Consider the following 26532-nt stretch of genomic DNA (forward strand, 5'->3'; position numbering starts at 1 on the left):
GAAGCTACCAACATGAGTTTGACCAAACTGCGGGAGGCAGTGGAAGACAGGAGTGCCTGGTGTGCTCTGGTCCACGGGGTCACAAAGAGTCGGACGCGACTAAATGACTAAACAACAACAGCAGCATCAGAGAACTGCTGTACCATTTGGTGTCGATCTGGTATTTGTGACAGATTGATAATGAGGCCTGGGTAGATCAGGCCTCAGAACAGCTAGTATTATAAGTTTCCACCTCCCTTACTTTTCAATGGATAGTCTGGTTCTTCAACCACAGATAGACCTGCTGTCCTAATTATGCCCTTCAGTTCTTTCCCTGGCTTCCTCCATCATGTAGTACTACTACAATCAGCTTTACATCCATACACTGCATCTCCCGATCCAAAACCTGGGGTGGGGGGGGGCCAGGATAAACAGCACTGGACAACCTGCCATACTCTAGCTCCCTGCTCCCTGTAGTAAAATGGGTATGACAATACTGGGTTACTTTAGAGGACTGGTGTGACCCATGCACAGCCCTCCTCCCTGTGATGCAGATATAATAGAGGCATACTCATTTTATTGTGCTTCAGTTTATTGCGCTTCACAGATATTGCTCCTTATGAGGACATGAGTACAGCTGCAGGCAACCCAGCCACTTCCAGGGGAAGGAAGCCAGAGGGGGGGGGAGGGAGGAGTGGAGCTAACTAGAGCTGCAACTTGGTTTTTCCCTTCCTGCCTCTGCAGCCAGGGGCACTATCTTTATAGACTACAGTATGGTGTATACATAACTTTTATATGCACTGGAAAACCAAAAAGATTGTGTGACTCGCTTTATTGTGATATTTGCTTCATTGTTGGTGGTCTGGAACCAAACTCACAATATCTCCTAGGTATGCCTGATGGTGGAATTTATCTGTATTGGCAATAGCAGGGGAACTTTTACAAACTCAGGGCAGAGGAATCACTCTCTTTTTGTGCTATGAAACAAGACTCCAGTTAAAAAAGGTCACAAACTCCAATTTTTGCTGCTAATTTCTATTTTAGGGTACCTTTTGGCCAATCACAGCTACAATAAAACCCTGGATACATGAACTGTTTTCTCTGAAGTAGCAATCACTCTTCTACCACAGAAGATCAGTATAAAAGCTTTAAAAATGAACCAATACATTTTATAGGCAATGGATGTTTCACTTTGGCCTGCTCTGTCTCTGATGGACTAGATCTGCTTTCCTAAGTGTCAGTCATTGCTATGACTTCATACACTGAGTGAAAAAAACACTGAAAGTCGGGAACAGGCTAGTCTGTAGCAAAACAAATGAGCTGAATAGTGCCTGCACATTTTGCCTCACATCTCAGGTTTGACTAGAAAAAAATCAAGGGAATCCATGTGCAGGTGGAGATGTGTGATTAACCCTTTCCCCACCTATTTTTCCTCTTGTCACCTGCAGATGCTTTTCACGGAGACAAGATCCTCAGGTTTGTGCATGCTGCATGAGGTTGCAAAAGGTGACTGGGAGGTTATTGCAGAGAGGAAAGGAAGGAAGAGTAAAGCAGCAATTATCAAGCCAGATATTGTCTAACTATTCTGACAGGTAGTAGCTCCCTGAAATATCAAATAGAGGTCTTCATATCAGCCGCTACCTGATCTTTTTAACAGGAGACGCTAGAGATTGAACCCAGGATCTTCGGCATTCAAAGCTTGTGGTTTACCATGAGGCTACAGTTCCTCCTCTCTTCGAGTTAAAGGTTTGGCTAGAGTTAACCAGGAATTCTTCTCATTACTGTTCACTGTCTTCCTAAGAAGCTGAGAGCATGCTGAATTTCTCAAATGAAAGCCTTTGAACTTTACATAGCACTGAAAGATCATTTTAAAACTATTTCTCGTTTCAGAAGAATAAATCTCACTTATTCCTGCCTGAGATGACTGCCGCTTGCAAACCTTGTACCACTAACATTTGTCCTCCTAATAGTAACATTATAAAATAAGATGTATATTAACAGTTAGCTCAGTTCTGGAGCACAGAAGCAGCTATTCCACTGAACCGTCACTCACATTATGATGAGCCCTTCTAACATTTTGAAGGGCCTGTTTCATGAGTTCAGGTGTATTTTTAAAATGCCCAAATTTTAAAATTACATTTCCAGAATAGTCCATCCAATTTAAGGAATACACCTTCCTACAAGACTGGGTGGACTCATTTTGCTCTACCAAAATTCCCATTCTGCTGCAGCACAGCACTCCAAATTATGCTGCAAAGATCCAGGAAAGCTTGGAGCTTCAGTAAAGCTCCCCACATGCCAATTTCACACAAAAAACAAAGGGGTGGTGTTCCTGGCTTATTAAACTGCATATGGGGCCACTTGATTCAATACACTCAGGCTCTCTGTTAGGGATGGAGTAGAATTTTGTCTGGTTCACATTTTTAGCAAACTGACCTAGAGTGATATCCAGTTGTCACACTTACACTTCTTGAATTGCGTGGCACATTTTTTTAATTTAATTTTTATTTTTAGGGGAGACATTTGTATCATTTTGTACCAAAACTGCAGAAGCTGACATAAACCACACCTGATTTGAACACATCTGAAATTGACACTAGAAACACACTGATTCACCCATCCCTAAGTGTATGTATGTACATGTGTATTTATAGGTGTGTATACTTACACATACACACATGAACTCTCTTAGAACATAGAAACTAGGGATCAAGGAGAAGGGCCTACATTTCCCCCTAATATATTGAACATAAACGCATGCATATGCCTAAATATTGGCCTCCTGTTTTCCTTCAAAGGTGTCACCAACAATTCAGATCACATCCTGTCCCACAACATAAATAACTTTAAAACTGCCAATGGTGAGATTAAAGCAAAACAACATTGAAATATTTACTCAGTGAAGTAGACACTCTTTGAAGATCTATGTTTTACACACAACCATTAAAAGTTGTACCCATATTTGTGTCTCATATTTACTTCCTTCTCTCTACAGTTTATACCAAAGCTACTAATGCATATTGTTGCACTCATGTTTATATGAAAGTCTACTTATGAGGACAGAGTTGTAGGAAAGGCACCAGATTCCATTATAAAAATGGGCACTATCAACTAAGTACAACTTCTGCAAAACATCTACACATTTAAATGGTGATCACAATGAGGTTACAAATGAAAAGTAGTTTGGTTTCAAACTACTTAAGAATTTATTCAGTGTAATTCAGATAATAAACTGACCAGCTCCTGGACAGAAACTGAAACTATCCCACCTTTCCACTTCTCCAATTTGTTAGGCAATATGTTCCATACAAAGCATAAGCATCAGTATTATCTGCTCAAACAGAAATTGGAAAATAGGCAACAAGCACCAGACAAGAATAGTTAAATGCTTAATAAAGGACAGATATACATATAATTTGAAAAACAAACCTTATGCTCTCTTATTTAATAGTATATTGTCACCTTCCCCAGTTGCTTATTGCCACTTAAACAAAAAGAAAGTGCAATACTTCACTGAAGAGATAATTTAAATTATCTCAACAATTACACATATTCACAAGATACGGTACACGCAGTGACCGGGCTATATTTTAAGGTACCTCAGATTAGAAAGTTTGTTGCATAGCCGGCTGAATTCTCTTTATAAAACCTTTTAAACTACACTTAAAGAGCACATATTACAATTCCACTTGAAAATTCCCTCAGAGAACTCTTACCTGTGAGCAGCAGCTGATTTAAACAACAACGTGAGAGCCTCTTCCCATTTCCCTTTTTAGGACAAATTTATTCCCCTTTCAGTTCAGTACCTCTATGTTCTCTGCTGACCTAATTTTGTCTGTGATAAATGCCAGAGTTCGACTGGAGTCACTTGAGCTGCTGCAAGAGAAGAATGGAAGTCAAAAATGAATGCACTCAACATTCCTCCTTGACAGATTGCTTGTCAAGAGGCTAAAAGCCTTGGAAAGCTATAGGTGAGGTAAAGCATTATAATAGCCATCCTTTAGATTAAATTGAATTCCAGTTTTCAACTAATTACTCCAGACTCCAATAATGAAGTTAAAGCTCATTGAAACTGAAAGGTTCAGCATTTTACTCAGGTCCCATGCATGCGGTATCAGACAGTAGCCTTTTAAGTCACTAGGAAAAGATCCATGGAAGCAACAAAACCAATCAAGCATTCAGACTCGGTCTTGGGTCAGACCCTACTTAAGTGGCCCTGGTCAGCAACCTGTGTCTGGAAGATGTGGAATAGGAGCATGACCCTGATAATTCTTCTGAATCTCTCAGTAGCCTTTGATACAACTGATCGTCTGATTTTTACAGGACGGTTGGTAGTGAAGGACATTACTTTGTGACTGGATTCAGGTGGTATGGATACTACTCAGCCACACAGGAATCAACTTGTAGAATATAACAAGAATTCAGTCTTTTCCCCGGAAGAAGACTCATGACCATGTATTTATTATTTTCATTTATTTTATTCTATCTTTCACCTATCATAGAAATCAAGAAGGCATCAGGAGATTTCCCATCCAGCCATTGACAAGACCCAGCACTTCTTAGCTTCAGCAAAGATACTGCACCATGTTCCCTCAGATAATATCCTAGTACACAAAGATGATAATCTACTTTACTTACATATAAACACACATGGAGCACTGCAACATGGCTCCCTCTCTCTCTAGCATCAGACAGCAAAGAGAAAAAGGACAAAGGACAACAGTCCCACTTCACGAAACACAGTAACACAAACATTCTGTCTCCGTCACTTCCCACTTTGTGGAGTCAAAACATATACCGTCATGTGATAGACAACAATCCCATGACTGCAATCACGGAGCAGGAATTCTAACAAGTATCTACACACAGTTAGGGGCCCAGTATGAAGAATACATTGAAGCTAAATCCTGACATGGCAAACTGTTGGCAAAAAGATATTACTTGGTGTAAAGGGATATCTGTTCTTTACAGGGTCACAATCCCTTTCATCAAAGGATGAAAAGAAGCTTACTTAGCATAAAAGGCCCTTTACATAGGGAAGAATGCAAATGTGGAATAATGAAATAAGTCCATTCAAGAGTAGTCCCATCCACCAACTGTGTGCAGCCCTCGGAAATGGGGCTTTCGTGGTTACAAAGGTCTCCCACTCTTTCCCTAGAGTGCAAGTGCACAGGTTGGCAGAAAACGGCTTGGTTCTATATCCATGTCTCAGGCTGCAATGAATGCAACGTTTCTCAAAATAATAAAAATCACCAAATTATAAACTGACAAAGAAAAGACTGCATATGCAGCAAAATGTTTCCATATCAAACTTGATAAAATCCCACACACTCTTAAAGGCAAATTTGTGGAGACTTTAAAATGTCAATATTTAACAAGACATATGAAACTTCACCTCCACTTTCATAAGTGCTCATTTCTAAAGAAAATCAATATTTAAATGTATTACAGAGCAATAAAACATTGGCAGTGAGACTGCAAACAGTTATTAAAATGGGCATATCCATTAAACTGTGGGTAGAGTCATGTAATAAAGATATTTTTGAATTAAAGTATGTTGCAGTAAATCATTTCCTTCTTTTAAGTTGTAGAAGCTAGATTAGTGCTTATCTGTTTAATGCTTACCTAGCTCTTACAGTGCTTTGGAGTTTCAAAAGCTCCAAACATACCAGTGAAATTAGAAAATCTTTGAGCAATGGGTAAAATTTACCTAAGTTTTTTACACTCTAAGAATAAAGACTCTAGGAATTTGTTAACATGATTGCATACCACACACTGCACCAGAAACCCCAATGCAGTGACATGATTCTGTAATTTTCATGCTAAAAGCCAATTTATATTAAAAGAAAACAGAACTGAAATAACTTCCTACATTTTTCTGGCAACAAATATCTTCCTAATACATGGGAAATATGGAAAAGATACTTTACAATGCTAATTGCAATAATATACAAGGGGAATTGTTTTTTTAAAAGACTTTAAAAGGATTTTAAAGGAGTACGGTAAAGGTAAAAGGAACCCCTGACCATTAGGTTCCAATGTGACCCACTCTGGGGTTGCGGCGCTCATTTCGCTTTATTGGCCGAGGAAGCCGGCGTACGGCTTCCAGGTCATGTGGCCAGCATGACTAAGCAGCTTCTGGCGAACCAGAGCAGTGCACAGAAATGCCGTTTACCTTCCCGCTGGAGCAGTACCTAATTATTTATTTGCACTTTGACATGCTTTCGAACTGCTAGATTGGCAGGAGCAGGGACCGAGCAACGGGAGCTCACCCCGTTGTGGGGATTTGAACCGCCAACCTTCTGAGCGGCAAGCCCTAGGCTCTGTGGTTTAACCCACAACGCTACCCGCATCCCTTTTAAAGGAATAGTGAACTTAATTTGAGCACCACTGCAATAAGACTCCCTCCCTCCACCTCTTCTTGGAGGTGGGGGGAGCCATGAATCTCAACTTGCTATCTTTGTGGCCAGGCAGCATCCAGCACCCTTGAGTAAGTGTTGTGGGCTCATGGGTACTGATACCTGTGTCAGATTGTGTCCACCTATCTGCCTGCCTCCTGACCTAGCCCCACCCAGTTTCTACCTTGAGCAGTGCAATGTCCAATAGTGATGTTAAACACCACTGGATAGCTTAGCTGGTTAGAGCATGACTCTGATAATACCTGTTTTAGGGCCAGCCATTGAAGATTACAGGACTGCTGCTGTCCAGCACAGGCAAATTGGAATGCAGACACTGGTGGACCTGACAGATGGCATTTGGGGGGAGGGAGTCCTCAGTTCTGGAGCTAGCCATGTCTTTGACACCTCTCATGAAGTAGGCATGAGGCACTGCTCTGATGGCTTTGTGCTGTGAAGCGGTCTATAAGTTTAACAATTATGACAACTTTGTCTACTACTGCAGGAACTGGCATCCTGAGGCGGTTCTCATTCCAAGATACAGGAAAATAAAACTGTAGTGAGAAAGTCTAAGTTTTGTTTTCTAAGTAAACTGGATCAGTTTACACATTAAAATATTCAAAAGTAAGTAAAATGATCAAGCCGGAAAGACCACATAAATTGACCCCTCCCACATGTTTAGGTTATTTAAATACCTCCCCCAGCTGTATGGGGGTGACACAGAAGAGGGGCAACTCCTAACTTACTTAGAAATGTTTAAGGAGCCAATAACAAGTATGTGAACATTTAATAGCAACTTCATAATTAATAGCCTTAAATAATTTACACCCTGAAGCCTGATTTTTTGATGATTTAGGATTGTTGTGCTAGATATCATAATATATATTTTTTACAAACTGGCATAAGAAACCCTGTAGGTCAACCCATGCTTTGACTCCTGTAATTCTGCATCTGATCCTTTATATACTCTTGCCAACAGTATTCACAATTATAACTTGTTTTTTTACACAAATATGCACATCACTTAAATTTGATTTGGGGATTTGTCCATATGCAAACTGGGCATTGGTTGCAGCCAATGTAAATAATTATGAAAACAAACACACCCAGAACATTTTGAACAAATGACATAATTGGTAGCTAAATAAAAACAGCTGAATTTTGACACAATTTCTTTCATATAAAAAGACCCTTCAAAACTAATTTAACTAATATTACTATTTTCAGCTATACATACAATATGTATTATAGGATTTTATCAACATACTGACTAAGCATTTAACCTATCTTATAATGAAAATTTAAATTTATGGTTGCAAATAGAGCTTTAAGCACAGTAATGATAAAGAATAAATGAACAAACAAACCTGATGTCTGAGAGAGCTCTTTGGGGAAAACCACATGCGCACACATCGAAGGACATGGAACAATATTCTATTAAGCCTTAGCAGTCTGAGACAGCACCTCAAACTAATACACTGCAAACCACTGCCATGTGGTAATGCTTAAAACATATTGACAGTCTTCTAAAGCTTTTTGCCTTCTCCTGTATATATCACACCATTGATTTCCCCTGCTCTTTTACTGAACAGGCATCGCTTTATAAATGATGGGCATGAGATACTGTGGGAGTCAGAGTGAACATATTTCTGCTGAAGTTCAGATGTCAATGGCCCATAGGAAAAGTGGGTCAGGTGTTGGTTGTGTATTCTTTTCTGCTGTTTTACAAGTTAAGCCCCTTCTCCTGGTTTTTTTTTTTTGGGGGGGGGGGTAGAATTAAGTTTATGATGGTGGGTAGATGGATCTCACAGGTGCAGCACTTTGCAAACTGCTCATTTCACCCTGTAAGCAAAGTCAAAAGAAGGAAATGCCTTCCTACTTGTGCTTCATAAGTTACGGGGGGGGGGGGGGGGACAGTGAACACAATTAAGCTTATTGGATGGTCATACAGCTTACTGGCCAGTCTCTCCTGTGTAGCCTGGCCCACACATAGGGTAGCTGTGGATGAGGATGAAATGGTCCCTTTGGCATCTTGCACAGCCTCTCTTCATTGTAACATACCAAGTGCTCCCAATGCACCCAGCCTAGTTAGCAGCAAATTTCCAAGCACAATTCAAAGTGTTGGTGCTGACCTTTAAAGCCCTAAACGGCCTCGGTCCAGTATACCTGAAGGAGCGTCTCCACCTCCATCGTACTGCATGGACACAAAGCCCTAAATGGCCTCGGCCCAGTATACCTGAAGGAGCGTCTCCACCCCCATCTTACTGCATGGACACAAAGCCCTAAACGGCCTCGGCCCAGTATACCTGAAGGAGCGTCTCCACCTCCATCTTACTACACGGACACAAAGCCCTAAACTGCCTCGGTCCAGTATACCTGAAGGAGCGTCTCCACCCCCATCGTACTGCACAGACACAAAGACATCTGAAGGCAGCCCTGTATCGGGAAGTTTTAAATGTTTGATATTTTACTTTTGTATATATGTTGTAAGCTGAGTGTCTGGGGAAACCCAGCCAGATGGGTGGGGTATTATTATTATTATTATTATTATTATTATTATTATTATTATTAACAACAACAACAACTGTGGAGAAATCCTAATTTTTGAAGTTGTCTTAGCTTTTTCCACTTTACTTTCTCTGCCTCTTCTTTTGGTGCATTTTTCCATTGTTTCATACAAGTCTGTTTCATGAGCTCATTTTCCATTCTAAATTTTGCACAGCAAGCTCTAGGGCTTTCACAGCTTTTATATATGCTGCCATTATTTTTCTCTTTCTTGTCAGACTAGGCCTGTAACCCTATTGTTGTGGAGGGTGAGGGTAATATTAATAAAATCAATCCTCCTGACTGGGACTATCCCCTCACTCACCCAGTTTAAAATATTCCAACGTGCTTCAGCAGAGTTTCTTTTCCTTCAGCAAAGTAAGCGTCTCCCGTTATGTCAAAGAAAATTGTGACACAATAATATAGTGTCTGAGAGAAACTACAACAACATGAGACAAGAATGACAGTTGGTCTCTCTAATTGAACTTAACTGAACACCTGAAGAGAGGGGCCAATTCCAGAGCACAACATAAAATCCCTGCCCACCAGATGACAGACATTCTACTAATCAAATTAGGCCCCAGTGTTTTCCTTACAGAGAAATCCTAATTTTTGAAATTGTCTTAGTGGCCACTGGATGTCACTCTTGTTCCACAGTCCAATTTTTTTTTGAGGCTTTCTCCCCCATCACAGTGAGGTAAATAGACACAGTCACTCCCCAATCTTAGCAGTTCCAAATTCAGAAGCTGACATACTTGGTAGTTAGCAACCATTAAGATAAATGAGATGAGATCCCAATGAATGTATGAGGATAGTCTATCCACAGTTAACATGGTTTGATTAAAGTTCATTCAAATGTGCATCTCCACCCATGATGTCACATGGGTTAAATTATTTATGAACTCATAGAATTGTAGATTTCAAATGGACCCCAAGAGTCATCTAGTCCAACCCCCCACAATGCAGGAATCTCAGCTAAAGCATCCAGTGGTGGTGGATTGTCCTCAACACAGCACAACCCCTAGGTTTTAAAGGACTGACTCTCCTTCTTGTAAAGCAGGATCTAAACAGATCCCAAAAATTGTCAAAGCTGAGGAAGAGCAAGAATTTTTTAATGCTTTATTATATTTTACAGTTATTTAAATAACTGTCCTCTTGGTAGTTTTATTTTAAAACCGGCTGTTCTAAAACACTTGGAATGGTTTAAAAACCACTTATAAAAGAGAAACCATCTTGGCTGTGAGTTCTGGAAGATCTGTTCCCTGCCTTGGAGGCCTTTGTCCACCTGGCCTAGGATGGCTGGGCCCTGACTATAAAAGTTGAGGCCGCTAAACAGACACTTGACCTGGGGTATTGCTGGGGGGTGTTGTTGTTGGGGGGTGAGTGGCTTGTTGCTGTTTTGGGTATTTTTGTATGCTTATTTTGTATGTTTATTATCATTTATGTGGAAATTGTTCAGTTTGGTTGTGTGCTTTATTTTTTATTTTAATTTTATACAAATAAAATGATGTATGTATGTATAAAGGGTTCAGCCTATAACCTTGAAGTGATAATCCAGTTCAGGCTTAATTTTCAAATGCCTTGAAGAAAAAATAGATTTTACTTTTGTTTTCCTTTGATGGCAAGGAAAACAATAAAAGTTGAATATCATCCAGGACAGTCACCAAACTTTTCAAATGTAGGACTCACCTTTAGCTGCATCCTGCAACTTGGGATCCACTTTTCCTTTTTTATAACTGTATGTCGATCCTTCTTCCATTTCACCTCTTTCCCCCTTATCTTCCAATTCCTTCTTTCGAAATGCTTAAAAGGTGGAGATATTGCTGGTGCAATCCAACTTCAACTGGGTTCCAGCTCACTTGTTGGGAGACCAGCCCAAGACACTGATCAGCCCAGGATTTAAAGACCAACTGTAAATGCTCTTCTTCTCGCTACATGTTTTAGCCTCCTATTAAAAACGGATATAGAGCAGTCTCCTACCAGGTCATCTTTAGCTGGTGAGGCTCATCGTAATTTGATTATCCAGACTTCTTAAGTGCATTTGCTCATTTTGGGGAGTAAATTGTTTCTTGGGATATGACTTCTGAAAATGTCTCCTCAGTTTTTGAAGCATGGGCTTTCTTTTAGATTGGAGAGTAACATCTCTCAAATCAATACTGCCACACAAAGGGCTAATTCAATTTTATTATCAACCCTATAATGTTTTGGTCTCTGGGGGGCATCACAGTATAGGAAGAAATTAGCTGTGCCTAATTTAGAGAAAAGAGTAAAATTAAACAATATATATATATATAATTATTTGTGTTGCTTGTATGTATGTTTAGGGTAAACTTTCTGGAAAATGTTTTAATTGTTGCCAGCTGAGAACTAGAACCAGCTGATAGCAATAAAGTGGTGCTGCAGTCTTGTCTTCCTTTCTCCAACTGCTGCCACATAATGTCTCACCATCAAATGCCAGATGAAACCTCAGAGAAATGTTGAGGTTTTAGCTTAGGTGTGGGTTTCTTTAAGCTTCAGCTTCTTGGCAGCAATGGGCTTGTTTTGTGGGAGAGCGGGGAATAACCTTGCTGAGAGAAGATGACTCCATCTTCATTTTGTTCTTATATCTTGAGAACTAGCCCTTTTGCCCTTCAACCTTGTACCTCATAAGGGAAAAAAGGGGAGAGGCTACTGCCATTTCTCTTCATGTAACACAGCAATGAAATTTTTGAGGGTCTCTAGATGCTACGGGTATGTCCGTAGCAAAAGGAAGAAGAAAGAAACAGTGGGGTCACTCAGAGGAGAAGATGGTGAAATGCAAACAGGGGACACAGAAAGGGCTGAACTCCTCAATGCCTTCTTTGCCTCAGTCTTCTCTGATAAAGAAAACAATGCCCGACCTGAAGAATTTGGAGCAAATGATTCAGCAGAGGAAACACAGCCCAGAATAACTAAGGAGATAGTACAAGAATACTTGGCTAGTTTAGATGTATTCAAGTCTCCAGGGCCAGATGAACTGCATCCAAGAGTATTAAAAGAAGTGGCAGATGTGATCTCAGAACCACTGGCAGTCATCTTTGAGAATTCCTGGAGAACAGGAGAAGTCCCGGCAGACTGGAGGAGGGCAAATGTTGTCCCTATTTTCAAAAAGGGGGGAAAAGTGGACCCAAATAATTATCGCCCAGTCAGTCTGACATCAATACCAGGGAAGATTCTGGAGCAGATCATTAAGCAAACAGTCTGTGAGCACCTAGAAAGGAATGCTGTGATCACCAATAGTCAGCATGGATTTCTGAAAAATAAGTCATGTCAGACTAACCTGATCTCGTTTTTTGACAGAATTACAAGCCTGGTAGATGAAGGGAACGCAGTGGATGTAGCCTACCTTGATTTCAGCAAGGCATTCGACACGGTGCCCCATGATACCTTGTAAAGAAGGTGGTAAAATGCGGTCTTGACTATGCTACCACTCAGTGGATTTGTAACTGGCTGACTGACTAAACCCAAAGGGTGCTCATCAATGGTTCCTCTTCATCCTGGAGAAGAGTGACTAGTGGGGTGCCACAGGGTTCTGTCTTGGGCCCGGTCTTATTCAACATCTTTATCAACGACTTGGATGATGGACTCAAGGGCATCCTGATCAAATTTGCAATGACACTAAACTGGGAGGGGTGGCTAACACCCCAGAGGACAGGATCACACTTCAAAACGACCTTGACAGATTAGAGAACTGGGCCAAAACAAACAAGATGAACTTTAACAGGGATAAATGTAAAGTATTGCACTTGAGAGGCACAAATACAAGATGGGTGGCACCTGGCGTGAGAGCAGTACATGTGAAAAGGATCTAGCAGTCTTGGTTGACCACAAACTTGACATGAGCCAACAGTGTGACGCGGCAGCTAAAAAAGCCAATGCAATTCTGGGCTGCATCAATAGGAGTATAGCATCTAGATCAAGGGAAGTAATAGTGCCACTGTATTCTGCTCTGGTCAGACCTCACCTGGAGTACTGTGTCCAGTTCTGGGCACCACCGTTCAAGAAGGACACTGACAAACTGGAACGTGTCCAGAGGAGGGCAACCAAAATGGTCAAAGGCCTGGAAACGATGCCTTATGAGGAACTGCTAAGGGAGCTGGGCATGTTTAGCCTGGAGAAGAGGAGGTTAAGGGGTGATATGATAGCCATGTTCAAATATATAAAAGGATGTCATATAGAGGAGGGAGAAAGGTTGTTTTCTGCTGCTCCAGAGAAGCGGACACGGAGCAATGGATCCAAACTACAAGAAAGAAGATTCCACCTAAACATTAGGAAGAACATCCTGACAGTAAGAGCTGTTTGACAGTGGAATTTGCTGCCAAGGAGTGTGGTGGAGTCTCCTACTTTGGAGGTCTTTAAGCAGAGGCTTGACAACCATATATCAGGAGTGCTCTGATGGTGTTTCCTGCTTGGCAGGGGGTTGGACTTGATGGCCCTTGTGGTCTCTTCCAACTCTATGATTCTATGATTCTACCAAAGAAGAGAGATACTAGCTTTTTAGGAAGGTAGCTAGTTGTTGGAACTATTCTGGCTGTTGAACTATTGAGGCCCAAATGTATTCTTACACTTAATCCCAGAATTCTGGAACCTTTCCCCATACTTCACTAGTACGCAGAGGGTCCCCCCCACCCGAAATATTAACTCTGATCAGCTCTATTGCTTGCTTATTCTTCTCAAAAAACAATAGTCCTCATTAATGCTATTCAGTGCTATTCTATTTTCTAGAAAAAGAGGTGCTGGAAATCACTTGTTCTCTTATAACAGCAATGGCGCCCACCTGAGAGGTGCCAGAACTCAGTTCCAGCAAGTTTCAGCTGGGGGGGGGGGGGGAGGCCTGGTGCTATTCAACTCGTCTCATGCACATAGATGGAATTGGGATCTTCTTTCTTCAGAAGCAAGGCCTAGATGAACTATCCTTCCCGTGTGTGTGTGTGTGTGTGTGTGTGTGTGTGTGTGTGTGTGTCTGCTCTGCCTCTGTGAGGCACTGACAGGAAGCACACTGCTGCTAATATTCCTGAGGTAAAAAAGGGTGGAAAAACAGGAGAGGCCTCAGAGAACACTTTTCAGTGTCCAGCCCAATCACAGTCTTTCTTGGCATTTGTGGGCTCTAGTTGTTGCTGCAGGATGATGTTTTATGACTGCTGCAAGACAATGGACCAGGGATGGAGTGGAAACTCTGTTCCCTGTGCCACATGGAAAATTTGAACACACTTGTGAGTTTAGGCAGCTGAGAGGTGCTGAAACTTGGGTGGACCCCATTTCTCTCCTGATCCCTCCCAAACCCAAAAGGAAAAAACTCATCCTGTGAAGAAACAACAGTAGTGAGGCAATACATGTATCCAAACAATGGAGCTAACTAGCTTATTTTGCTTTGGTACACAGGCTGTTACGATTCTGTCAAGCCCCATGAAGCTCCATCAAGAGTGGAAAGCAGCCTCTCCTCAGAAACATCCTTTCCTTCAGGCTTTGGGGCCTGGACACACCAAGCCCCATCCTGAAAGCGTGTTGCTCCATCTTGCAAGTGAAATAGGCTGTTGAAATTGAATTCAAACAGTGTGGCAACAGATCAGAAACAAGCCGTGCTAGAAGCCTGTTAACCATATAGGCTGCTAAGGAGTAATTCTTCCAGGAAATCTTTCCAGGATTTCATAAGTAAAGACTTCCAAACCTGGAACCACTGGAGAATGTTGCATTTCAGCTTTCTGAAGATTGTTTGTTAAAGCTCAATGTGTTTTACAAGCTAAATCTATGCAGTCATTTTATGGAGTTTACTCCTATAACTGCAGTCATGCCACATGGTTGATCAAGGATGTGAACCCTGCCCACGCCCACCAAATTCCACCATGCTATCTGTATAACCACCCTTTGCCAGCTCACTAGTCTACGACTGCCAGCAGATCCTATTAAAAAGGAGTACTATGAACGGTTCCTCTTGCTGCCTTGGAGGGGAAAGAGTTCCATTGGGCATCTCTTTGCTCCTCCAAGTCCAATGGCCAGTCAGTCATACTGGTGGTGCCAGAACTGAGTTCTTGCCAGCCTTCTGCCATCACTCGCAAAAGGCAAGGCAAAAGAGGCAAAGAGGGAGAAATGGCAACATTTTAACATGAGGCATACCCAGAATAAATTCCTGTGGCAAAGCACTGCTAACTATTTTACTTACCCAACATAAATACTTCTTAAAGGGACCAGCTGCAGGAGCATCAGAAATCTAGGCTGTCAGAACACTGGCTGTGGGGCCTTCTTCCTTTCTGGGAGCACACACTTGTAGAGGGGAGAGTCTAAGTCCTATACAAAGAATGTGGTCCCATCATATCAGAGAAAGTGCAAAAAGAGCAGATACAAGCAGGTACTCTCTGGCTAGTAAGGGAGATGGTTTTGTGGAGCTCTTATTATTATTAGTGTCAAGCATTTTTCTAAATACATATTTAGCATTTGCTGGGGAAGCCACGTGATTTCATTGTGTAATTTCTGACCGAGTGCAGCAAACTGTAGGCCATCAAGCACAATTCCTAAAACAAAGTAAGGTTTGAAGATCTAGTACTGTGTGTAATCCTGTTTCCACATGATTACCTACCTACGTTAGGACATCACAAGTTTATTGCCTAATACGATTAGCAGGTTTTGGTCAATTTGATATTGCTGGGACTAAAAACAGTCAATGGAAATTAGTTTCTTAGTAATCTTGCTGTTTTTAAGTGGCACTGAAATTGTCCTCATCAATTCGTCATTTAGCTGCAGCCTCATTTATGCATTGAGCTGCTTCCTAGTGTTTAAGTAGAATTGCCACTCTGAAACCAGTGGCTTATCTAGCACAGTACCCTGTGTCTAGGCAGCACACAATCCAGCACCATTACAAAACAGAATCATTGGAAATGTCTGACTTGTATCAGACACTGCTTTCCATAATAAAATACATAAAAGTAAGCAATTGTCCCCCATTGTCCCAAGAGAAAGAAACCTGTTATTATATTCCTCCAGCCACATTCACTAGCGTCCACTTCTCCCTAGGACCTGCCTGTGCTTTGCCCTAAAGTGCCAAATGAGGGCCAGATGCAAAAGATATCTGTCAAAACTGAGCAAAGAAGCATAGACTTCAGAAACATCTATAGGTCAGAGCACTCTGCCCAGTCAATTAGCATTATCCTAGTCTATTAGTCTGCATAGTTGCTGCATTGTCTATACTGGTCATATATGTAGTCTCAAAATAATGTAGTGTCATTCTACAGCAATAATTGCCAAATGGCATGTATGATGTCAGAAAGTTGCAGGAGCCGATAAACACTACAAGTAACAGATGAAGAAGCACAAGAGCCCAGGGAAGCTTTCAGCATGCTGACATACTCCAAGTCCCCAAACTATACATAAAAACATGCCAATACCTACTCTCCTCCCTCCACAGTAGTTCACTAAGCCTTACTGTTCATGTAAAATAGACCTCTATGATTCACAAACATACCGTTCATTTGCAACCAAAGTAGCCATAAATAAAACTTTTTTATTCTTTGATGTAATTTACAAGCTACCAGGTACCATGTATTTTACAATGGTCACTTTAAAATTGATGCAGTCACAGAATGGCCCAGACTGAACAGAAAGCTGTTGTTGATGAAGTGAAGGATCGTAAGACATAAGCAAAGTAATACTGTAACAGGTAGGTGGCAAAAAGCAGATTTGCCGTAATAAATCAGACTTGTAATGTTGCATGAGTTCTGGCTGATAACAAAAACTGAGTGCCATGCGATTCTCAGCTTTATTGCCTGCAGTCTGGCTAATGTCTGTACAGTCCTCTTTCTTTCCTTGCGATTTATTAAAATGGAAAAGTTAAAAACTATAGCAGCAACAAGCAAACCCTGTGACAGGAAGGCAAGGGTTAAATAACTAAAAACAGTTTATACAGTGTGCTTAAGGAAGGTCTTCAGAGTTTATCTTCCGTCAGCTGGAGTTCGACTGAGTGATGACATGATTCGGGCAAATCGTTCGCACAGTTCATGGGTGGAATATGAAGGTAACTTTGGTGGGTCGTTGAAACCTTTAATTTCTGTAGAACAATCTAGCAATTTTGGCAGGAAGTCTGTCAGCTTTTCTTGCAAGTTGGCTGTAATGAAGATGCATATATTTATATTTATCTGTTTGTAACTGGCCAATAACTTAAACTGTGAGTTATCTTTGCATGCAAATTTTTATTATTTAAAGGTTTCCTTTCCTTCTCATGGTCCCACTTGAGAAAAGGAAGCCTGCACTCTCTTAGCCATTAGCTGTTCTCTTAACCACATTTACTCTTAAACAGCAGCGACAGAAACAGCTCACTGGAACTTTAGGATTAAAATCTATGAAGAATGTGCATTGCTTTTATAGTAAATAAGGTGCTATCTTACAGATTTCTGAACTATGCATCTCAAAATGTGTTTAAAGATTAATAAACTGATCACAATCTAACAGCTGAACTTCTCTCTCCTTTCGTCCAACTTTTTTATTTTGTTTACTCTTCCAATATCATTCTTCCAACTTTAAAAATACAGGCATACCATATCAATCTAAAGTTGAGATGCACCTTACTTAGATTATAACTGATATGCGGAAACAAACTTACTCAGAATTCCTAGGAACACATCTTATTACTGTATATGTATAAAAGTACAATTGTAAATAACATACGCTCCATTTCTTGTCCAAGGTATGAACACCATCGATTTCTCATATCTTCTACAGCAACAATATCCTTTTCCTCTGTTTCATCCACCAGTAACAATGGCAAACATGGAACAATAAGATCATTCATAATTTCCAGTCCTTTATTCACTTCTCGATCATCTCCAGATTCAAACTGTGCTGCAGCACATTCATTTAATTTCTATGTATACCATAAAGAGAAAAATCAAACTGTTAGTGTTCATATTGTGTAATAGGTTCAAGTTACTAGTCCAAGCATTTGGGAACCAGGGGCAAGCTATATAATCAAATACTTTTGCATGGTGCAATCTCTAAAATGTCATGTAACTGCTGATTTATGCAGTGGTATTTTTCTGTTAGTCTACTTACGTCAAGTGAGGTTACCTATGTGTTAGAAAATGTGAAACAATGTTTTTATATAAGCTAACAATGTTTGTGCAGTTTCATTCCATCAAATATTCATGGGAACCATATGCAATTCCTATCACATATCATTTACTGGAACAGCTCCTAGAACCAAGTTCTTTTAAATCCTTGGTACTTCAATTTACATTCTGGCAGTCTTTTTCCAGAATCACAAAATAACCCATTTACATCCGTTCCATGATACAACTGGTTTTGCTAAGCCATATGGCACCAAGGTTGCTCACCACTGCAAATCTCACCCACTTGTCCTATGAAACAAGCTGCACAGGACACACATTAATGTATGCTAAAGTATGATGCATAAAGTATGATGCATAAGAATAACTAAAAGCAGAGAACAGTCCTTAGCCACAGACCTGAAACTAAATATAAGTATGATACTGATTAGGAGTACATGTTTAAAAAAGAAATCTGCAGTTTTTCCTCAAATAAAACATTGTACAATTGGATTCCACTTACTAGTAAACATTCTCTTCTATAATGGGATATCAGTTCTTCATCATGACCTCTGTTTGAGCCTTTTGCTAAAAGTTCTTTGTTCTTATGGTAAGCACAGAGAAGGTACAGCAAGGCATTCTTAAAACTACAATAAAAATGAATTATTTTTTTTATAAAAAAGTACTAGAAAGGCATTTTAATGAGATTCTTGAAATAGTATCTTAATGGGATACAATATTGTATCTAAATTCAAAAACATATTGTATCAAATCCTGTCTCAAACACCAAATATTTAGATTGCCTACAATGCAAGAAAATATTTAGTGGGGCTAGCCCAATCCTGTTAAGGAAGTAGCAGCTATGCCGCAGATAAACCAACTTAATATAGAAACAATTTATTCCTGCTATGGAAATGCCTCCATGAAGACAATTCTGCTAATTGTGGAATGCATATGCATTTATAATATTTATATCTTGCTTTATGTGAGAGCCAAAAGGCTCTCAAAGCAGCTTAAAAATAGAGTCTCAAATAAAAATAAAAATTCAAATCTAGTGCAGACCTGGTTGCTCACTGGAGCAAGATGGTTCAAGTATATAAAACACCAATCCGAGCCTGGCTGTGCTTCTGGGCCCAATTCAAAATGCTGGTTTTGACCTATAAAGCCTTAAAGGCTCAGGACCACAATACCTTAAGGACCTTAAGGGTTACAGGTAGATACTTTAATGTCAGTAACAATATTTTGGGGAGGGGGGCAAATTGTACAGATTGCACAACCAACAAAATAATTTCCATGCCCAGACATCCTTACACATTTGTATCATTTATCGCATATGGTGCCTATATAACCATTCGATTGCAAATGCACTGCAGTACTTTGTAGATTTTAAGAAGTAGATTCCCTTACTTCTTGTTCTGGAAACATTCCAATCCCACCATGAGGTACACAGTTGTATCTCTGAAGTTTCTGTACTCTTGGTGCCACCACTGCATGTAAAAATAAATAAATGTGTACGTAAGTTTTTTTATGATGAAATACTAAACATCCAATTTCAGTCCTGTCAAACTATGAGTTCAAAATACTTTTTTGCCTCCTTTAGATGGCCATGCCAATGAGAAAATCTTAACTCTGCATATGGAGATTCAACATGTCATTAAGAACAATGCACTCTGTCCGCTGACTAATTTTCTGATTCCCCACCCCCCACCATTTCTGCGCAGCCACTGTCTATTACATGAAAACTGCTTGCAAGTCCATTTAAAATCCAAACGTGAAGGCCACACTTCCCTGAAAATTTTCAGCTCAATACTTATCACCTGCTGTTTTTCAGGACTTACATTAATACACACACACACACACACACACACACACACACACACACACACACAAAATTCATTTTACCTTAGGATGAGTAAGAGGAAATGTTCCTGACAATACTAACCTCATAATCTTCCATTTTTACTTCATCTGGCTTTATCATTTCAATTTTGGCTCGGGCCACTTTCATTATGTTACGGCACCTTTGAAAAGGAAAAGGTTGTTACTCACTTTCTAAATCCTTCTTTGCAGCCATTTCAGAGCAGGAATGTGACCTTTTGTTCTAGACAAAGAGAGGAAACTGCCGCCCTCCAGACACCTACTTCAGGAGGGCCTGCCCTCTCAGGGCTGGGGTGCATGTGAGTATGTGTTGCAAAACATCCCCTTGTATCAGTTGCAAAGTGAATTGGGACTGTTCCTGTGTTCGTGCAGATTGGGCAGAAAGATGGGAGGTTCGGTAAGACTGCCATTTTTAAAAAAATTAAAAAGGCATAGCACTTCTCTTCCTTCTTCAGAGCAGGCTTCCTTGGAAGATAGTATCTTGCATGTTTTCTCAGGTTTGAGACCTACTGAATGACTAGATATTATTTCTGTGACTTCAATTAGGACTGGCTGATTTATTTTAGATGGCTTGGCTTTATGAACTACAGTGGTACCTCGGGTTAAGTACTTAATTCGTTCCAGAGGTCCGTTCTTAACTTGAAACTGTTCTTAACCTGAAGCACCACTTTAGCTAATGGGGCTTCCTGCTGCTGCTGCGCTGCCAAAGCACTATTTCTGTTCTCATCCTGAAGCAAAGTTCTTAACCTGAGGTACTATTTCTGGGTTAGCGGAGTCTGTAACCTGAAGCGAATGTAACCTGAAGTGTATGTAACCCGAGGTACCACTGTAGTCTAATGCATTGCCTGAAAGTACTGCTACAAAAATGGCAGGGTCACAGGGGGACTCATCTTTGGTTTCATTTTTTTGGCATTTTTTAAATTCTTCAGTTTGTTATTAATCTCTCATTTTAGGAGCCTTCATGTTGCAGCGTTACTTGCTGTACTAGACAAAGCCAGCAGGAATGTGACCTTTTGTTCTAGACAAAGAGAGGAAACTGCCGCCCTCCAGACACCTACTTCAGGAGGGCCTGCCCTCTCAGGGCTGGGGTGCATGTGAAATTATCACATATACAGCATGTACTTTTCTCTGGTTTCTTGTGTTGATTACGGTAAAGACGTGTTTCGCTCAAGTGTATGCCAGCAACTATCTTTAAGTGTCACAAGGTGGAGCTGTAACACTTTCGCTACATATCTAGTGTTTTCTCATAGAACCGGGAGGTTTCTTTTTGAAAAACACTCATTCTGCTTAACTGCATTTGCAGAAGGAAAGCTAAATAATTTATAACTTATTTCCTTTTAAAAACAAACAAACCAACATTCTACAGAAGCTTTGCTTGAAGAATGTTGGGCCAGACACACATGCATACGTTACCTTTCATCAAAACTCAAATTGTGATCTGCAAACTGTTCCAGCAACGTTCTCTCAATTATTTTGTTTGGAGCCTGGTTTTGGATGAAGTATACAATTGCATGATGCAAACGGTAATCACACTCAGGTGACGTTTCTTGTTGGGCAAGTTTGAGTAATCGTGCATATTCCAATTTTATTGCCTAAACATTAAATAAAAATAAAAATGACAGCCATTTTTAACATGACAGGTTTTTTTAAATGAAAAATTTAAACTACGTTAAAAGCTCTATACAAATTAAGTATCGGCATCACTAATAAGAAACAGGAATATTTAATTCCAAAGCCATGATTCTCTTTTCCAATGACACTTTAAACTATCCTGGATGAAGACAAATAAAACCTTAAAACATCATTTCAGCAATATGGCAAAAGTGCTGCAGTAGTAAGTATAAAGCAAACCTTCAGCTTCTAAAGGAAAACAGAAAATATTTTAAGCGGCAAGGCATCAAACGAAAGGGCTCTATCAAACTTAATGCTACTTGGAGTAGACCCATTCAAAATTAATAGGCCTGGCTTAGGATACATGCTATTTCCCCACCCTCCTTGTAGTAAAACCTACTCTCTACTTATACATTAGCACAAGGCTCCATTTTCATGGTATTTAATGAATCCCAACTCTCAGTGTGATAATGGGCAATGACAGCATTTAACTCTGGGCAAAAAGTATTCAAGAGCACTTTGATAATAATGTCATAAAGGTAAAGGGTAAAGGGACCCCTGACCATTAGTTCCAGTCGTGACCGACTCTGGGGTTGCGGCGCTCATCTCGCTTTACTGGCCGAGGGAGTCAGCTTTTGTCCACAGACAGCTTCCAGGTCATGTGGCCAGCATGACTAAGCCGCTTCTGGCAAACCAGAGCGGCACACGGAAACGCCGTTTACCTTCCTGCCGGAGCGGTACCTATTTCTCTACTTGCACTTCGTGCTTTCGAACTGCTAGGTTGGCAGGAGCTGGGACCGAACAACAGGAGCTCATCCCGTCCCAGGGATTCGAACCGCCGACCTTCTGATTGGCAAGTCCTAGGCTCTGTGGTTTAACCCACAGCGCCACCTGCGTCCCATAATAATGTTATATATTTGCAATATTTTAAAATATATTAAATCCTTCAAAATAATTCTTTTGAAGAAGACTACTGCTTATAAACAGGGCATATCACAATTTCTATTTTTTCTTAGACATGTGATCCATAGAACTCAGAATGCTACTGCAATAACAGAGTATGCAGTTTATCTGACTGACGCTGTTTACTTATCACACGGCTCCATCTAAAAATACCTCTTTCACAAGCTACCACATGGGAGAACCAAACAGATACGACAGCAAGCAAAAGTCCTTATTGAAATAAAATAACTTCTGAAATCTACATGCAATTTATTTCTTGTAATAAAAGCACACTGTCAAAACAAGTATTAGTTCTCGCCTTTAAAAAATTTCAAAAGTGAATGGAACGTTATAGGTAGCTTTGAGATACCTATATATAACATGATTTTTGAAAGTATAAACACAAAATATATACACACATCTATTAGGCCTGCAGATAATCAGAGACTTGGAATCCAAGCAAGGTTGGCAACATCTTATTGAAAACACAGCAGGGAAAAGGCAATATGGAAAAATACTATCCTCCTCTAAGCTATATTTTCATCTTACAGCTGTATTCCAACAGCAAGTTTGCAATGTTTAGTGCATCTCCTTTAATATACTTTATGTCAAATGTGAGCCTGAATTTAGTAAAAATATAGGATACATACAAAAGAGACAGTGATTTAAATTGAGGCTGTTCACTGACTTCTTAGCCTTCTCCAATGCAGTGCCCCCAGATAGTTTTGTACTACAACTACCACAGCTGATCAGACTTGTAGCCCAAAACATATGGAGAGCACAAGGTTTGGGAAGTCTGCTCTACTTTGTAGCTTCTATGGTAAAGGTGAAGGTAAAGGGACCCCTGACAGTTAAGTCCAGTCGCAGAGGACTCTGGGGTTGCAGCGCTCATCTCACTTTACTGGCCAAGGGAGCTGGCGTCTGCTGCAGAGAGCTTCCGGGTCATGTGGCCAGCATGACTAAGCTGCTTCTGGCGAACCAGAGCAGCGCACGGAAACGCAGTTTACCTTCCCGCTGGAGCGGTACCTCTTTATCTACTTGCACTTTGATGAGCTTTCAAACTGCTAGGTTGGCAGCAGCAGGGACTGAGCAACGGGAGCTCACCCTGTTGTGGGGATTCAAACCGCCGACCTTTTGATCAGCAAGCCCTAGGCTCTGTGGTTTAGACCACAGTGCCACCCGCGTCCCTAGCTTCTATGGTAGAGCATTTCTAAAACAAAGTGCATGGATTGGATTCTAGGGTGTTAAATTTTGCAAGGTTGTGGAAGAAAAGTTTCTCCTCTCTTCTAGCAGCTCTCCATGTCTGATTTCACACTGTTCCAGAGTCCTACTCAAACCTTCCAAAGAAGCTTTTTGAGTTCACAGGCATCAGTCAGGAAGCTTTCCATTTATGAACAACTTCCTTAAGTTAACTTATCTTGGAATGTACTTAAGATCATTCCTGGGATCTTGGTTCCTTAAAAAAACAAATGCAATTTAAATTCTGACAGGTTATAAAGTCATAGGACAAAAATACTGATTTTGAAATTATATGGCCAACTTCTATTAGTTAGTTGTCCTTCCCCTTTAATTATTGCATGTCTTAAGTAACAAAATACAGATCATTACTTTCCCCTGATATCAGGAAAGGTGGCAATCTACCAATACATGACAAGAAAATCATGACCTGCCTCCAAGCAATAATGTTTAGATCCTTGACCCATTTGTCAGTAAAGCATGGTGTTGTCTAGAAAGAAAATATGAGGGTCAGGGAACAATATTTATATCAGTATGTCTTCTTCAAAAGGGAGGAGGAAGCAGCTAGGTGGGGAGCATGACATATGGCCATGCCCTGTTAGGAACAGTATAACTTAGTTGCCGTAATTGTTTCACATGGTTATGGTAGCATTGATGTGCTAACTATGCATTATTCCTTGCAAAGAGGTTACTAGACTAGTATGGCAACCACCAAGCCTACTTTTACTTTTAAAATACCAACTGAAATAAACAGCACTTAAGTAATAAATCTTAATATGTGCACAAAACTGGAGCGAAGTCTACTGAAGGTATTCCTTAAGTAGGCGTTGTCAACTGTAGCGCTGGTATGTTACACTTTTATGAGCTTTATTGATTAAATTTATTATTAAGAATTCCTTCAAAAATATTGGATGGTGCTGTGTTAATTCTTAGCTTTTTCTTTCGAGAGAACACTGTTAAATGTAAAAATAAATGAAAACTCCAGGAAAAGCACAACTTTTAATTAGAATTCAAGTACAAAGACAGTAAGAAAAAAGGAAAGTTGAAATTGTTAGGTGTACCTTAAAGAACCCTGCTTCTGGCCCACACCTGTCATAAACATTCGTGGCTTTACCTATAGCCATGATAATACCTTGCATGTTCGGGGTCAGCATGACCTGTTATAGGAGATTTAACATTTATATTTTGAATGAAGAAAAGTGTCAACAACGCAACTCAGTATGTGCCTTTACATACTCATGCAACTGCATGCACCCATTGCAATGGCAAGCATTTCAGCGTTGTATTTGTGGCATTCACAACATTCTTGTCCATTTCCAAGGTAGTAAATATATAACTAGTGACGCTAGATTAATAACAAATACTTAAGGCATTTAAGAGGAAAAAAGAGTTCAAAGCTTCATGTACATGCAGACTTAGTCTCTTGAAGATGAGCTTTAGCAGATTGAGTTAATGTAAGAGATTATAGCTTCTCCACTAAGGTACAAAGCAGTCTATTTTCAGTTAAACATAATGACATAATTCTTATATATGGTACTGGAAGGGACACAAAGTTAAGGGAGCTTTCCTATGGTGGGAATGCAACAAAGTCTCTGTATTTTGGCATTCCATTTTTGCAGAGATCTGTGAAATTAGCATCCAATGCCTAAAAAAGACAAGTGAGCCAGCCCCGAATTTGAACTTATTTGAAGGTGAAAACCATCAATTGGGTATTTACTGGTAGTGGCCAGGTTGGGAATTGCAAGATTTTGGAAGTGGCAATTCTGACAGCATGATACCAAAACGTGTGGCAGATTGCTTTAAATGAAAAACTTACAGATAAGCTAAAATGGCAAGGGGTAAAAAAGAAAAGAAAAATGCCACAGACAAATTTATGGCGGAATTGCACTGTTTTATCACGCATATGAACAGCAGACTTCCTACAGCACATAAAATCTTTGGGATGGTTTGATTTATGATATTGTGCTATTTTTCTTTTATTGTATATGATAATCTAGAGTCTCTCTAATTTTTGATGCATTATAGGACATGGCTGTAGCCTGTGTTGCATTGTAGTTGCTGAGGGAGGGTTTCTTTTGCTGTAAAATTAATATAAAATTAATTCTTATTTGTGCAGATAGATTTTTTAATATGCATGCCTTCCATTATAGAACTAAAGGCGAAGTCAGAACATGGCTACTAGAAGAATCGGATAGAAGCAAAATGGGAAATCCCTCTAAAATCATTCACATTTTCAAACTGGGAATACATAATGCCAACAGCAGGGTTTCTTTCCGTTCATGAAAGGGACTGCAGCAGCAGAGGCTTGCAGTCAAGAAGGGAAGGGGGGAGAAGATGTTATTTTTGCAAATCCACGTTTTCACAGATGAATGGAAAGAAAACACTGTCCTTTGTTACAGATTTATCAAGTGACCCACCTATTCGTGCTGCCAAGGCATGAGCACACGTATTTCATGCAAAGATCACTGTATGTCACAAGTTATTTTTTTCAAGTCAAACCAGTATTGCAATCATTTCAGTCAGGCATGTGGATTTTGAAGGGGCCTGTATGATCTGCATAGCTGCCTTAGTGGGGCCAATGTGCTGTATTCCTGGAGGGGAGTGGCACTTGGAGGTATTTTCTAAAGAGACCTCAGGCCCTATGCTAAAGCAGTAGACTAAAAGCACAGGATGCTATATATGTTTAATATCGCTCTCTTCCCCACTGTTATTTCTATGTCAATGACTATTGATATTTCACATATTAATTTTTATTATTGGGAATTATACAGTAGAAATCACATACAACTTTGCCCAAATAATATATTCACAATAATATCAACTTTCAGCTCCATGTTCTCAGGTTGCAATATCTGAACATTAAATGATGTTGCAACCTGCTGTAACACATGCTATCT

General features: G+C 40.1%; 1 protein-coding gene and 1 long non-coding RNA gene across 13 annotated transcripts in view; both read right to left on the reverse strand.

Annotated features, from left to right (window-relative positions):
- Positions 1-10715, reverse strand: part of LOC310705843 — a 246338-nt gene extending 235623 nt beyond the window's left edge. The window contains exons 1-2 of one of the 7 annotated variants that reach the window (XR_014525479.1): positions 9515-9653; positions 3696-3855 (exon numbers count right to left, since the gene is read on the reverse strand). This is a non-coding gene — a long non-coding RNA (uncharacterized lncRNA). Of the gene's footprint in view, positions 1-3695; positions 3856-9243; positions 9472-9514; positions 9654-10607 lie in introns of those variants that run through there. The other 6 variants (XR_014525481.1, XR_014525482.1, XR_014525483.1 and 3 more) reach the window with 6 other exon arrangements.
- A 5696-nt stretch (positions 10716-16411) lies between these two features.
- Positions 16412-26532, reverse strand: part of USP25 (ubiquitin specific peptidase 25) — a 94478-nt gene continuing 84357 nt past the window's right edge. For 4 of the 6 annotated variants that reach the window (XM_083500688.1, XM_083500693.1, XM_083500689.1 and 1 more), the window contains 7 exons: positions 24697-24792; positions 21260-21438; positions 19911-19989; positions 19376-19455; positions 18492-18615; positions 17592-17787; positions 16412-17031 (listed from right to left, as the gene is read on the reverse strand). In XM_083500688.1, the coding sequence (XP_083356814.1) occupies positions 16859-17031; positions 17592-17787; positions 18492-18615; positions 19376-19455; positions 19911-19989; positions 21260-21438; positions 24697-24792 (927 nt within the window). In that variant the 3' untranslated portion in view covers positions 16412-16858. The remainder of the gene's footprint in view (positions 17032-17591; positions 17788-18491; positions 18616-19375; positions 19456-19910; positions 19990-21259; positions 21439-24696; positions 24793-26532) is intronic. The other 2 variants (XM_083500692.1, XM_083500691.1) reach the window with 1 other exon arrangement.

The sequence above is a fragment of the Podarcis liolepis genome, assembly GCF_965112155.1.
Source record: "Podarcis liolepis genome assembly, chromosome: 4".
NCBI lineage: Eukaryota > Metazoa > Chordata > Lepidosauria > Squamata > Lacertidae > Podarcis > Podarcis liolepis.